General features: G+C 47.2%; 1 protein-coding gene across 1 annotated transcript; it reads right to left on the bottom strand.

Moving 5' to 3' along the window:
• Window positions 1-958: 958 nt before the first annotated feature.
• On the bottom strand, window positions 959-12,478 carry LOC147119258 (uncharacterized). The gene is given in 4 exon segments (XM_085984058.1): window positions 959-1,424; window positions 1,427-1,709; window positions 7,210-8,379; window positions 12,320-12,478. Coding segments are annotated over 4 exon segments (2,025 nt in total). The 3' UTR covers window positions 959-1,011.
• Window positions 12,479-12,859: the final 381 nt, after the last annotated feature.

The raw sequence follows: 12,859 nt of genomic DNA, 5'->3' as shown, positions 1-12,859 counted from the left end.
TGCCAGTCTGCCACTTTTCAGTGAGGCTTGAAAGGATTCGCTGTGAAGCTACACCTGCCCATCTGTCTGTGTGTCACTGTGTTTGGATTGTGTTAGACAACAGTCCTAATATCTCGCCTACATCCATTACAATTTTTGAAATGTTAGATTGTACTTGGAAGAAGTTGAGTTTGAATCGGACAATTCTGAAATTGGGTGCTGTTAATGATTTCTGTTTTTCACCTAACTATATAGTGATGTGATCAGTCAAAGCAAATTAAAAGATGCTGCTATTTACTGAACACAACTGAATAATTCTACAAGGATGCTATCGCAGTCTTCCTCAGTATTAATTACACCCCCCAATTTAGTGCCATCTGCAAATTTTGAAATTGTACTTCTGATTCCCGAGTCCAAATCATTCATGTAAATGGTGAACAACAGTGGTCCCAGCACCGATCCCCGTGGAACACCACTTCCCACCTTACGCCCGTCTGAGTAAATACCTTTAACTCATCCCGTCACTGTAACTGGACTTGTCTCCATTCCCGTGCCGAGGGGATTGCTGTACCAGACAGGAGGGGCAACATTTGGAGACTCTCGATTCTCCACCAATTCCCATTCCCCTTCTTTCTGGTGGATAATGGAGGTGCCACAGTGTGTAATGTGCAAGTCAGTAAGAATTGTCAGTGAGAATTAATCAGCACTTTCTAATTGGAGATGTTAATCAGTGGAACCTTTCAGGCACTGAATTGTAGATTTTGTACCAAAGATCAATTTAGGATTGAAGTAAAAGTTCATAATTTTATTGTAAAATAATTCAGGGACTCTCATCAGAAGTTAAGGGGAAAGATGAGACAGCGGTTCTTAAATAAACACTGCAGCCCCGACAACTCAATCAGCTATATATCCAGAATATTAAACTCCAGCCCAGCTATAGGGTTATTAACATCAGCAGAAACAAACCCCAACTGTCAGAATGAATATGGTTCAGTCCTGGATGTGATTAAGAGCAGAATCCAAACACTGCAGTCACATGTGAACTTGCTGGTGTGTCAGCAGGTTGGATGATTGATTAAATCCCTTCTCACACACGGAGCAGGTGAACGGCCTCTCCCCAGTGTGAATTTGTTGGTGTGTCAGCAGGTTGGATGATTGATTAAATCCCTTCCCACACACGGAGCAGGTGAACGGCCTCTCCCCAGTGTGAACTCGCTGGTGTGTCAGCAGGTTAGATGATCGATTAAATCCCTTCCCACACATGGAGCAGGTGAACAGCCTCTCCCCAGTGTGAACTCGCTGGTGTGTCAGCAGTTTGGATGACTGATTAAATCCCTTCCCACACATTGAGCAGGTGAATGGCCTCTCCACGGTGTGAACTTGCTGGTGTGTTAGCAGGTGGGATGACCAAGTGAACCCCTTCCCACACATGGAGCAGGTGAACAGCTCTCCCCAGTGTGAACTCGCTGGTGCAGAATGAGGTTGGATGACTGCTTGAACCTCTTCCCACAGTGAGTGCAGCTGAATGGTCTCTCGTCAGTGTGAACTCGCTGATGTGTCTGCAGAATGCACAAGCGAGTGAATCCCTTCTCACACACGGAGCAAGTGAATGGTCTCTCCCCAGTGTGACTGCGTTGATGAGTTTTCAGCTTGGACGGGTAATGGAATCCCTTCCCACAGTCCCCACATTTCCATGGTTTCTCCATGGTGCGGGTGTCCTTGTGTCTGTCCAGGTTGGATGATCAGTTGAAGCCTCATCCACACACAGAACACACATACGGTTTCTCCCTGCTGTGAACGGTGTGATGTTTTTTCAGGCTGTATAACTGGTTAGAGCTCTTTCCACAGTCAGTGCACTGGAACACTCTCACTCGGGTGTGTGTGTCTCGGTGCTTTTCCAGTCACACTGATGTTTGAAATCTTTTCCCACAGACAGAACAGACAAACATTTCTCCTTCCACATTCAAAGGCCGATGATAATCGGGTCCTGATGAATGGAGTGACTGTCAGATCTCGATGTGATGTTTGGTCTGAGTTTGCGGTGTGTAAATGCTGCCCTTCTCACAGCCTGTAAAAGGGGTTTACAAAAGGCATCACTGTGAGTCCAGGATAGAAATTGACAAGATTCTCTCCTCCTGGTTCCTGGCCAAGGGGGCCGCGCATGCGCCCTGCTGCCCCCTGAGCCTCTCAAGATGGCGGGTGTTACCCCGGGCCTGTCACCGGGAAAAAGCCCCGCAGCTGCCGCCCTGCTCGGGGCAAACGCCCGGCCCGGAGGCTCTTGTTCGGGGCCTCAGGTCCACCCCGGGTTTGTGTGAAGCGGATAATGTTGAGTGTTTTAATAATGGGGCTGGACTCGGGGTGTGTGCAGACCACGTCCCCCTGGGGTTTATTTTTTTTATGTATAACAAACTTTATTTACAGCCAAGTTAAAACATACTGATCTTTTAATCATTTTTCCTTTCTGTAATATAGTGCATCTAAAGCAACATGAATCCAACAATCAGCCAAGAAGCTTCTTGGGCTGAAATATAAATTATTCAAAAGCCCAGAAAGAGTCCAAAAGAACACAAAACATAAGCATTCTATTTTTGTAAAAGTATCAATACTTTGTAGTACAGCACTTTCAAAAAGACTGACATGTCACAGTAACATAGAAGATAGGAGCAGGAGTAGGCCATTCGGCCCCTCGAGCCTGCTCCGCCCAATGAGATCATGGCTGATCATCCAAATTCAGTACCCTGTCCCTGCCTTCTCTCCATATCCCTTGATCCCTTTAGCCTTCAGAAATATATCCAACTCTTTCTTGAATATATTTAATGAATTGGCCTCAACTGCCTTCTTTGACAGAGAATTCCACAGGTTCACCACTCTCTGGGTGAAGAAATTCCTCCTCATCTCTGTCCTAAATGGCTTACCCCCTATCCTTAGATTGTGACCCCTGATTCTGGACTCCCCCACCATCGGCAACATCCTTCCAGCATCTAGTCTGTCTAGTCCAGTTAGAATTTTATAAGCTTCAATGAGATCCCCCCTCATTCTTCTAAACTCCAGCGAGTACAAGCCCAATCGACCCAATCTCTCCTCATACTTCATTCCTGCCATCCCAGGTATCAGCCTGGTGAATCTTCGCTGCACTCCTTCCATGGCAAGAACATCCTTCCTCAGATAAGGCGACCAAAACTGCACACAATACTCAAGGTGTGGCCTCACCAAGGCCCTGTACAACTGCAGCAAGACATCCTGTACTCAAACCCTCTCGCTACGAAGGCCAACATACCATTTGCCTTCTTAACCGCCTGCTGCACCTGCATGCTTACTTTCAGCGACTGGTGCACAAGGACGCCCAGGTCTCGTTGCACTTCCCCTTCTCCCAATCTATTGCCATTTAGATAATAACCTGCCTTCCTGTTTTTGACACCAAAGTGGATAACCTCGTATTTATCCACGTTATATTGCATCTGCCATGCTTCTGCCCAATCACCCAACCTGTCCAAATCATACTGGAGTTTCTCGGCATCCTCCTCACAGCACACACGCCCACCCAGCTTTGTGTCGTCTGTAAATTTGGAGATATTACATCTAGTTCCCTCGTCCAGATCATTAATATATATTGTGAATAGCTGGGGTCCAAGGACCAATCCCTGCGGTACCCCACTAGTCACTGCCTGCCACTCGGAAAAAGAGCCATTTATTCCAACTCTTTGCTTTCTGTCTGCCAACCAGTTCTCTATCCAAGTCAATACCTTGCCCCCAATCCCATGTGCCTTAATTTTACACGCTAATCTCTTATGCGGAACCTTATCGAAAGCCTTTTGAAAATCCAAATACACCACATCCACTGGTTCTCCCTTATCTATTTTACCAGTTACATGCTCAAAAAATTTCAGTAGATTAGTCAAGCACAATTTACCTTTTGAAAAGCCATGTTGACTTTGTCCGATCCGGTCACTTTTTTCCAAGTGCTCTGCTATTACATCCTTTATAATGGACTCTTGCATTTTCCCCACTACCGATGTCAGGCTTACCGGTCTATAATTCCCCATTTTCTCTCTACCACCTTTTTTGAATAATGGGGTAACATTAGCTACCCTCCAATCCATGGGTACTGTTCCATATTCCATCAAATGTTAGAAGATGACCAGCAATGCATCTACTGTTTCTAGGGCCACTTCCTTAAGTACCCTAGGATGTAGACTATCAGGCCCTGGGGATTTATCGGCCCTCAATCCCATCAATTTCCCCAACACCATTTCCCTACAAATACTGATTTCTATCAGTTCCCCCCTTTCATCAGACCCGATGTTCCCCTAAAGCACCTTTAATGTAGTAAAACATCCCAAGGCTCTTCACAGGAGTGTTAGAAAAGGTCAAAGAGGTCGGTTTGAAGGAGGGTCTTAAAGGAGAGAGAGGTAGAGAGATGGGGAGGTTTAGGGAGGGAATTCCAGAGCTTAGGGCCCAGGCAGCTGAAGGCACGGCCGCCAATGGTGGAGCGATTAAAATCGGGGATGCTCAAGAGGCCAGAATTCGAGGAGCGCAAACATCTCGGGTGGGGGGGTTGTGGGACTGAAGGAGATTACAGAGATAGGGAGGGGCGAGGCCATGGTGGGATTTGAAAAGAAGGCTGAGAATTTTAAGGATGAGACACTTGAGGAAAAGCAGGGAGTGGGGAGGGTCAAGCCCCTATGGGACAGGGTCACTAATTCTGTTCTGCGACAGTTACTGGGACCGACTGTATCTCCCCTCTCCTCCACACAGGGATTTGTGGTAGTTAAAGGGACAGTGATTCTCCTTGTTCTGTGAGATTGTAATTAAAGGGACACTACTCTGAGATGGCTGTGAACTTTTAGTGCCGCCAGCCTTTCTAAAACATCTTCCTTTGAGGATCTGTGTGAACTTGCTGGTGACTCAGCAGGTTGGATGACCTCTGAAACCTCTTTACACAGTCAGAACATTTAAAGGGTCTCTCATCGGTTCTGGGGCAGGAGGGATCTGGTTAACAGTGATCACAGTATCATTAGGTTTAAAGTAGTTATGGAAAGGAAAACAGTGAATGACCAATGGCAGGCCTTCAAGGCTGAGATAGTTCGGGTACAAACCAAACATATTCCCAGAAGGAGGAAAGATGGGCATCCAAAGCTGGAGCTCCCTGGATGAGAAAGGATCCAGGGAGGTTAAAATAAAACAGAAAAAGGTTTACGACAAATGTCAGGTACAGAATACCATCAAAAACCAGGAGAATACAGAGAGTGCGGGGGAAATTGAAACAGGATATAAGAAGGGCAAAGAGACAATATGAGAAAAGATTAGCAGGTAACATAAAAGAGAACCCAAAAATCTTCTATAAACATATGAAAAGTAAAAGGATAGTTAAAGGAATGGTGGGGCCGATTAGGGACCAAATAGGAGCTCATCATACGGAGGCAGAGGGCGTGGCTGAGGTACTGAATGAGTACTTAGCATCTGTCTTCACAAAAGAAAAGGATGAAGTTAATGTCGCAGTAGAGGAGGGGGGAGTAGAGAAATTGGATAAAAATAGATAGAAAGGAGGTGCTAAATAGGTTGTCATCACTCAAAGTTAACAAGTCACCCGGTCCAGATGCAATGCATCCTAGATTGCTGAGGGAAGCTAGGGTGGAGATAGCAGAAGCTCCGACCACAATCTTTCAATCTCCCTCAGATATATGGGAGTGGTGCCAGAAGACTGGGGGATTGCAAATGTTACACCCTGTTTAAAACAGGGGAGAGGGATAAACCTGGTAACTACAGGCCAATCAGTCTAATGTCAGTGGTGGGTGAACGACTAGAGACCATTGTCAAGGACAAAATTAATTCTCACTTGGAGAAACATGGGTTAATAAGGGGCAGCCAGTATGGATTTGTTAAAAGTAAATCGTGTCTGACTAACCTGATTGAGTTCTTTGATGAAGTAACAGAAGGTTGATGAAGGTAGTGCAGCAGATGTTGTATATATGGACTTTCTAAAGGCATTTGATAAAATACCACACAAGAGACTTACTCGGAGAATAGAAGCACAGGGAATTAATGGGCTGATGGTAATTTGGGTATAATTGGCTAAGGGAGAGGAGGCAGTGAGCAGTGCTGAGGGATGTTTTTCTGACTGGAGGGAAGTATGGAGTGGGTTCCCCCAGGGGTCGGGATTAGGACCATTGTTTTTCTTGTTATATATAACTGACCTGGACTTGGGTATAGGTGTACAATTTCAAAGTTTACGGATGATACAAAACTTGGCAACGTAGTAAATAGTGAGCAGAGTAGTAGCAGACTTCAGAAGGACAGAGACAGACTGTGAAATGAGCAGACACAAGGCAGATGAAATTAAATGAGGATAAGTGTGAAGTGATGCACTTTGGGAGAAACAACAGGGAGAGGCCGTATAATCTAAATGGAACTATTTTGAGGGGGTGCAAGAGCAGAGGGACCTGGGGGTCCATAATCACAAATCTTTGAAAGTGCCACGGCAAGTTGGTGAGGTGGTTCAGAAAGCGTATGGGATACTTGGCTTTGTAAATAGGGCCATTGAATACAAAAACAAGGAAGTTACACTAAACCTTTACAAATCACTAGTTAGGATCATAGGACAGGAGGAGGCCATTCAGCCCCTCGAGCCTGTTCCGCCATTCAATGAGATCATGGCTGATCTGCGATCTAACTCCATACACCCGCCTTTGGCCCATATCCCTTAATACCTTTGGGTAACAAAAACCTATCAATCTCAGATTTAAAATTAACAATTGATCTCACATCAATTACCATTTGCGGAAGAGAGTTCCAAACTTCTACCACCCTTTGTGTGTAGAAGTGTTTCCTAATTTCACTCCTGAAAGGTCTGGCTCTAATTTTTAGACTATGCCCCCTAGTCCTAGAATCCCCAACCAGCGGAAATAGTTTCTCTCTATCTACCCTATCTGTTCCCCTTAATATCCTGAAAACTTCGATCAGATCACACCTTAACCTTCTAAATTCCAGGGAATACAACCCTAATTTGTGTAATCTCTCCTCGTAACTTAACCCTTGAAGTCCGGGTATCATTCTGGTAAACCTACGCTGCACTCCCTCCAAGGCCAATATATCCTTCCTAAGGTGTGGTGCCCAGAACTGCTCACAGTACTCCAGGTGTGGTCTAACCAGGGTTTTGTACAGCTGCAGGGTTTTGGCCTCAGCTGGAGTCTTGTGTACAGTTCTGGGCACCACACTTTAGGAAGGATGTCAAGTGTGTGGGTGTTGGTGTCTCTTCAGATTCCCGGAGCTTTTAAAACTCTTCCCACAGTCAGAACAGTTAAAGGGTCTCTCGTTAGTGTGAACAAGCTGGTGTTGCTTCAGCTCCCGGGGGATTTTAAAACTCTTCCCACAGTTAGGACACTGAAATGGTCTCTCATCAGTGTGAAGACGCTGGTGTCGCTTCAGATCCTTGGCGCTTTTAAAGCTCTTCCCACAGTGAGAACAGTTAAACGGCCTCTCATCAGTGTGAACTCGCTGGTGGCCCTTCAGTTCCCCGGGGCTTTTAAAGCTCTTCCCACAGTCAGAACATTTAAAGGGTCTCTCGTCAGTGTGAACTCGCTGGTGTGTCTGCAGGGTGGATGACACAGTGAATCCCTTCCCACACACGGAGCAGGTGAATGGCCTCTCCCCAGTGTGAACTCGCTGGTGTCTCAGCAGGTCGGAGGGCTGAGTGTATCCCTTCCCACACATGGAGCACGTGAACGGTCTCTCCCCAGTGTGAACTCGCTGGTGTGACAGGAGGTGGGAGGACCGAGCGAATCCCTTCCCACATTCGGAGCAGGTGAATGGCCTCTCTCCAGTGTGTGGGTGTTGGTGTCTCTTCAGATTCCCGGAGCTTTTAAAACTCTTCCCACAGTCAGAACAGTTAAAGGGTCTCTCGTTAGTGTGAACTCGCTGGTGTTGCTTGAGCTCCCGGGGGATTTTAAAACTCTTCCCACAGTTAGGACACTGAAACGGTCTCTCATCAGTGTGAACAAGCTGGTGTGCCTTCAGATCCTGGGCGCTTTTAAAGCTCTTCCCACAGTCAGAACAGTTAAATGGTCTCTCATCAGTATGAACTCGCTGGTGTCCCTTCAGTTCCCCGGGGCTTTTAAAGCTCTTCCCACAGTCAGAACATTGAAATGCTCTCTCATCAGTGTGAACAAGCTGGTGTTTCTTCAGATCCTGAGGGCTTTTAAAGCTCTTCCCACAGTCAGAACACTGAAATGGTCTCTCGTCAGTGTGAACTCGCTGGTGTGTTTGCAGGTGGGATGAATAAACAAATCCCTTCCCACACACGGAGCAGGTGAATGGACTGTCCCTGGTGCGACTGCGCCGTTGAACTTCCAATGCAGACGGGGAACTGAATCCCTTTCCGCCGTCCCCACCTTTACCCGGTTTCTCCCCGGTGTGACGGTGCACGTGTCTCGCCAGGTCAGGTGATCGGCTGAATCCGCGTCCACACACCGAACACGTGTGCGGTTTGTCATCGCTGCGATCGCTGCTTTCTCCTTCCATGTGCAAAGGCCGATGATATTCAGGTCCTGATGAATCCAGTGACTCTGTCAGATCTTGACGTGATGTTTGGTCTGAGCTTCCCGCCTGTAACTGCTTCACTTCTATAACCCTGTAAATTGAGTTCAGAAAAGGATCAGAGGCAAACTTGTTTAATTTTCCCCTTTCCGAACCTAGGGGCAGTGAAGCTGATTTTCAGGCTCCAGCTGCTGCACAGGTTGGTTGAAAGGATCAGCAGTAATGGCGGCTGTAATACCCACAAGACCCAGTGCTCCAGAAAGCGCTCTGTTGACTCTGAGTCCCGCGCATGTGCTCATGGCCCCAGCGTTCTCCCTCCTGCTCCACAATCGCCCGTCCCGATCGGTCCACAACGCGCATGCTCAGCGCACAAAACCCCGCGGTTGGAATACCGGGCGCGCATGCGGAGCCGCAACATCTGGTACTGGTGCGTGGCTCAGGTGGGGGCGAGTCGGTGTTTCGCCTCAGCCGCCAGGGAGGTGCGCATGCGCAGGACGACCCAACATTCTTCCTGTCAGCAATCACTCCCTCGTTTCTTTAATAAAAACAGAAAATGTTGGAAATACTCGCAGGTCAGGCAGCATCAGTGGAGAGAGAAACAGAGATAATGTTTCAGGTCAATGACCTTTTGTCAGAACTGCTTGTTCTTTAGTGTCAACCAGTGGCTCAGTTGGTCGCACTCTCGCCTCTGAGTCAGAAAATTGTGGTTTCAAATCCCACTCCAGAGACTTGAACACAAAAATCTAGGCTGACACTCCAGGGGAGTGCGGCACTGTCAGAGGTGCTGTCTTTTGGAGGAGACGTTAAATCGAGGCCCCGTCTGCTCTCTCAGGTGGACGTCAACGATCCTATGGCACTATTTTGAATAAGACCAGGGGAGTTCTCCCCAGTCTCTGAGCCAATGTGTTTATCCCTCAATCAACATAACAAAAAACATTGATTATCTGGTCATTATCAGATTGCTGTTTGTGGGAGCTTGCTGTGCGCTAATTGGCTGCTGCATTTCCCACATTACAACAGTGACTACACTTTATAAAGCATTTTGGGACATCCGGTGGTGGTGAAAGGCGCTCTATAAATGCAAGTCTTTCTTTCTTCACTGGTCTCACCAGCGACCTCTTCTGGCTGATGGTTGATTGACAGCCGAGAGTCCGCGCATGGCGGCGTGCAACTCGGGCCTATCACTGAGAAAAAGCCTCACCGCTGCCGTCCGGCGGAACACAGACCGGGCCGCGGAATCTCATCCGGGCCTGAGGCCGTTCTCCAACTTTATAAACCCTGCGGCGCGGCCTACCCGCAGTTTATTAATCTCCCGACCCCGCTGACCTGCAGCTCCGCCCGGCGACCGCACGAAGCTTTCTTTGTAAAGTCGTCGAGGGACACGTGACCCGGGCCCACGGCCTGATTGACGGGAGCTTCCGGCCAATAGGGAGCAAGCAGGGCGGGGCTGGAGGAGCGCGCCGGTGGCGGGTCCTCCAACCAATCGGGGAGCCCGAGGGGCGGGACTAGCGCTGGCTGATTGTCTGATCCGCAGGGCAGCGAGCTTCTCCAGTCCCTTGTTCAGGGCCCGGGGCCAGGGGAGGCTGTGGGCCTTTATTCCCCTTATTAGACACAAGGCTCTTTGTCTCACAACACACTGGCTCAGGTTTTAATAGAGGCTTTTTTAATTCATCAATAAAAGCAGATAAACCTCGTGCTTCTGTGGCACAAACTTTCTAATATTTTATAGAATCATAGAATGGTTACAGCACAGAAGGAGGCCATTCAGCCCGTGCCGGCTCTCTGCAAGACCACTTCAGCGAGTCCCACTCCCCGCCCTTTCCCCGTAACCCTACACATTTCTTTACTTCAGGTACTTATCCAATTCCCTTTTTGAAAGCTGTGATTGAATCTGCCTCCACCACCCTTTCAGGCAGTGCATTCCAGATCCTAACCACTCGCTGCATAAAAAAGTTTTCCCTCACGTCACTAATCTAGTCTCATACTCTCTCTTTGCCCCGCTTATTCCCTTTTAAATCCCCTCTGTACTTTCTATATTCAACTTGGTTCTCTACTGTATTCTGTCATAAGCTTCATTTTCGGTCTCATTTTAACCTCTCTATATCTTTTGTCATCGAGGGAGCTCTAGCTTTGGATGCCCCTCCTTTCCCCCTTGTGGGAATGTGTCTACTCTGTACTCGAACTACGTCCTTGTTGAAGGCCTCCCATTGTTCAATTATTGTTTTACCTACCAATTTTTGATTCCAATCCACCTGGGCCAAATCCCTTTTTAACTCATTTAAGTTAGCCCTCCTCTGGTTAAGTATTTTTATGCTTGATTGTTCCTTGTTCTTTTCTGTAACTCTTCTAAACCTGATGACATTATGATCGTTCCTCAAATGCTCACCCACTGAAACATGCTCCACTTGCCCCATTGCATTCCCCAGAACTAGATCCAGCACGAGCTTCTTTCCTCATTGGGCTGGAAACAGTGTTTGAGAAAGTTCTCTTGTACACATTTCAGGAATTTCTCTCCCTCTGTGCCCTTTACACTGTTACTATCCCAGTCTATATTAGGATAACTGAAGTCCTCCATTATTACTGCACCATTGTTCCTGTATCTTTCTGTAATTTGCCTGCAAACTTGCTTCACTATCTCCTTCCCACTGTTTGGTGGCCTATAGTATACACCCAGTAGCATAATAACTCCTCTATTGTTCCTTAAATCTAACCAAATAGATTCCGTTTTTGACCTCTCACATAGAATCATAGAATGGTTACAGCACAGAAGGAGACCATTTGGCCCATCGAGCCCATGCCGGCTCTCTGCAAGAGCACTTCAGTTAATCACACTCCCCCGCCCTTTCCCCGTAGCCCTGGAAAAAAAATTCCTTCAGGTACTTATCCAATTCCCTTTTGAAAGCCGTGATTGAATCTGCCTCCACCACCCTTTCAGGCAGTGCATTCCAGATCCTAACCACTCGCTGTGTAAAAAAGTTTTCCCTCATGTCGCCTTGGGTTCTTCTGCCAATCACCTTAAATCTGTGTCCTCTGGTTCTCCACCTTTCCACCAATGGGAACAGTTTCTCTCTATCTACTCTGTCTAGACTCCTCATGATTTTGAACACCTCGATCAAATCTCCTCTCAACCTTCTCTACTCTAAGGAGAACAACCCCAGCTTCTCCAGTCTATCCACGTAACTGAAGTCCCTCATCCCTGGAACCATTCTTGTAAATCTTTTCTGCACCATCTCTAAGTCCTTCACATCCTTCCTAAAGTGCGGTGCCCAGAATTGGACACAATACTCCAGTTGAGGCCGAACCGATGTTTTATAAAGGTTCATCATAACTTCCTTGCTTTTGGACTCTATGCCTCTATTTATGAAGCCCAGGATCCTGTTTGCTTTTTAACTGCTTTCCCAACCTGCCCTGCCACCTTTAATGATTTGTGCACACATACCCCCAGGTCTCTCTGTTCATGCACCCACTTTAGAATTGTACCCTTCAGTTTATATTGCCTCTCCTCATTCTTTCTACCAAAATGTATCAATTCGCATCTTTCTGCATTAAATTTCATCTCCCACGTGTCTGCCTATTCCACCAGCCTGTCTATGTCCTCTTGAAGTCTATCACTATCCTCCTCACTGTTCACTATACCTCCAAGTTTTGTGTCATCTGCAAGTTTTGAAATTGTGCCCTGTACAGCCAAGTCCAAGTCATTAATATACATCAAGTAAAGCAGTGGTCCTCGCCCCTCTCCACTGCTATAATAGTTTATTTGATCAATACTGCACCCCTCCTTTTTTCCTTTCCTATCTTTCCTGAATACCTTGTAGCCCGGAATATCGAGTTCCCAATCCTTCCCTTGTTTGAGCCAGCTCTCTGCTATTGCCACGATATCATAGTCCCATGTGGCTACTTGGGCCTGCAGTTCACCAATGTTATTTACCACGCTCTGTGCATTTACACATATGCACTCCAACTCCATCTTAGACTGCTTCAAATCTGGCCCCTGTCTGATCCCCCTATGCTGGAATTTCAATAATTCTTTATATATTAATTTTGTTCATTGCTCCTCCGGCCCCAATTTCAATGGGATGACAATAAATGTGTCCACCAATTGGGGCTTTAAATGGTGGCAAATTAACCCAGAATTCCCCGCGCGGTGGAAAGTGCCCTATCAATGACGACAGGAGCCCAGTGCGCCGGCGCAGTAACTGGTGTGCTCTGAGCATGCGCAGTGTGGTGGTGATGGATTGAGCGGAATAGGCGGGTCAGCGGCCGGGAAGCGGGAGTAGATTGTGAGCGCAGCGGATGGATTGGACCCGCGGGTGAGTTTGAAAGCTTTATAAACACCTGTTGTAGGCCT

Source organism: Somniosus microcephalus, chromosome 4 (assembly GCF_052327205.1).
Source record: "Somniosus microcephalus isolate GS21.2 chromosome 4, FLI_Smic_1.0, whole genome shotgun sequence".
In the NCBI taxonomy this organism is placed as follows: Eukaryota; Metazoa; Chordata; class Chondrichthyes; order Squaliformes; family Somniosidae; genus Somniosus; species Somniosus microcephalus.
Note: the sequence above shows the minus strand (reverse complement) of the source record. Positions and strands in the feature narration are given on the sequence as shown.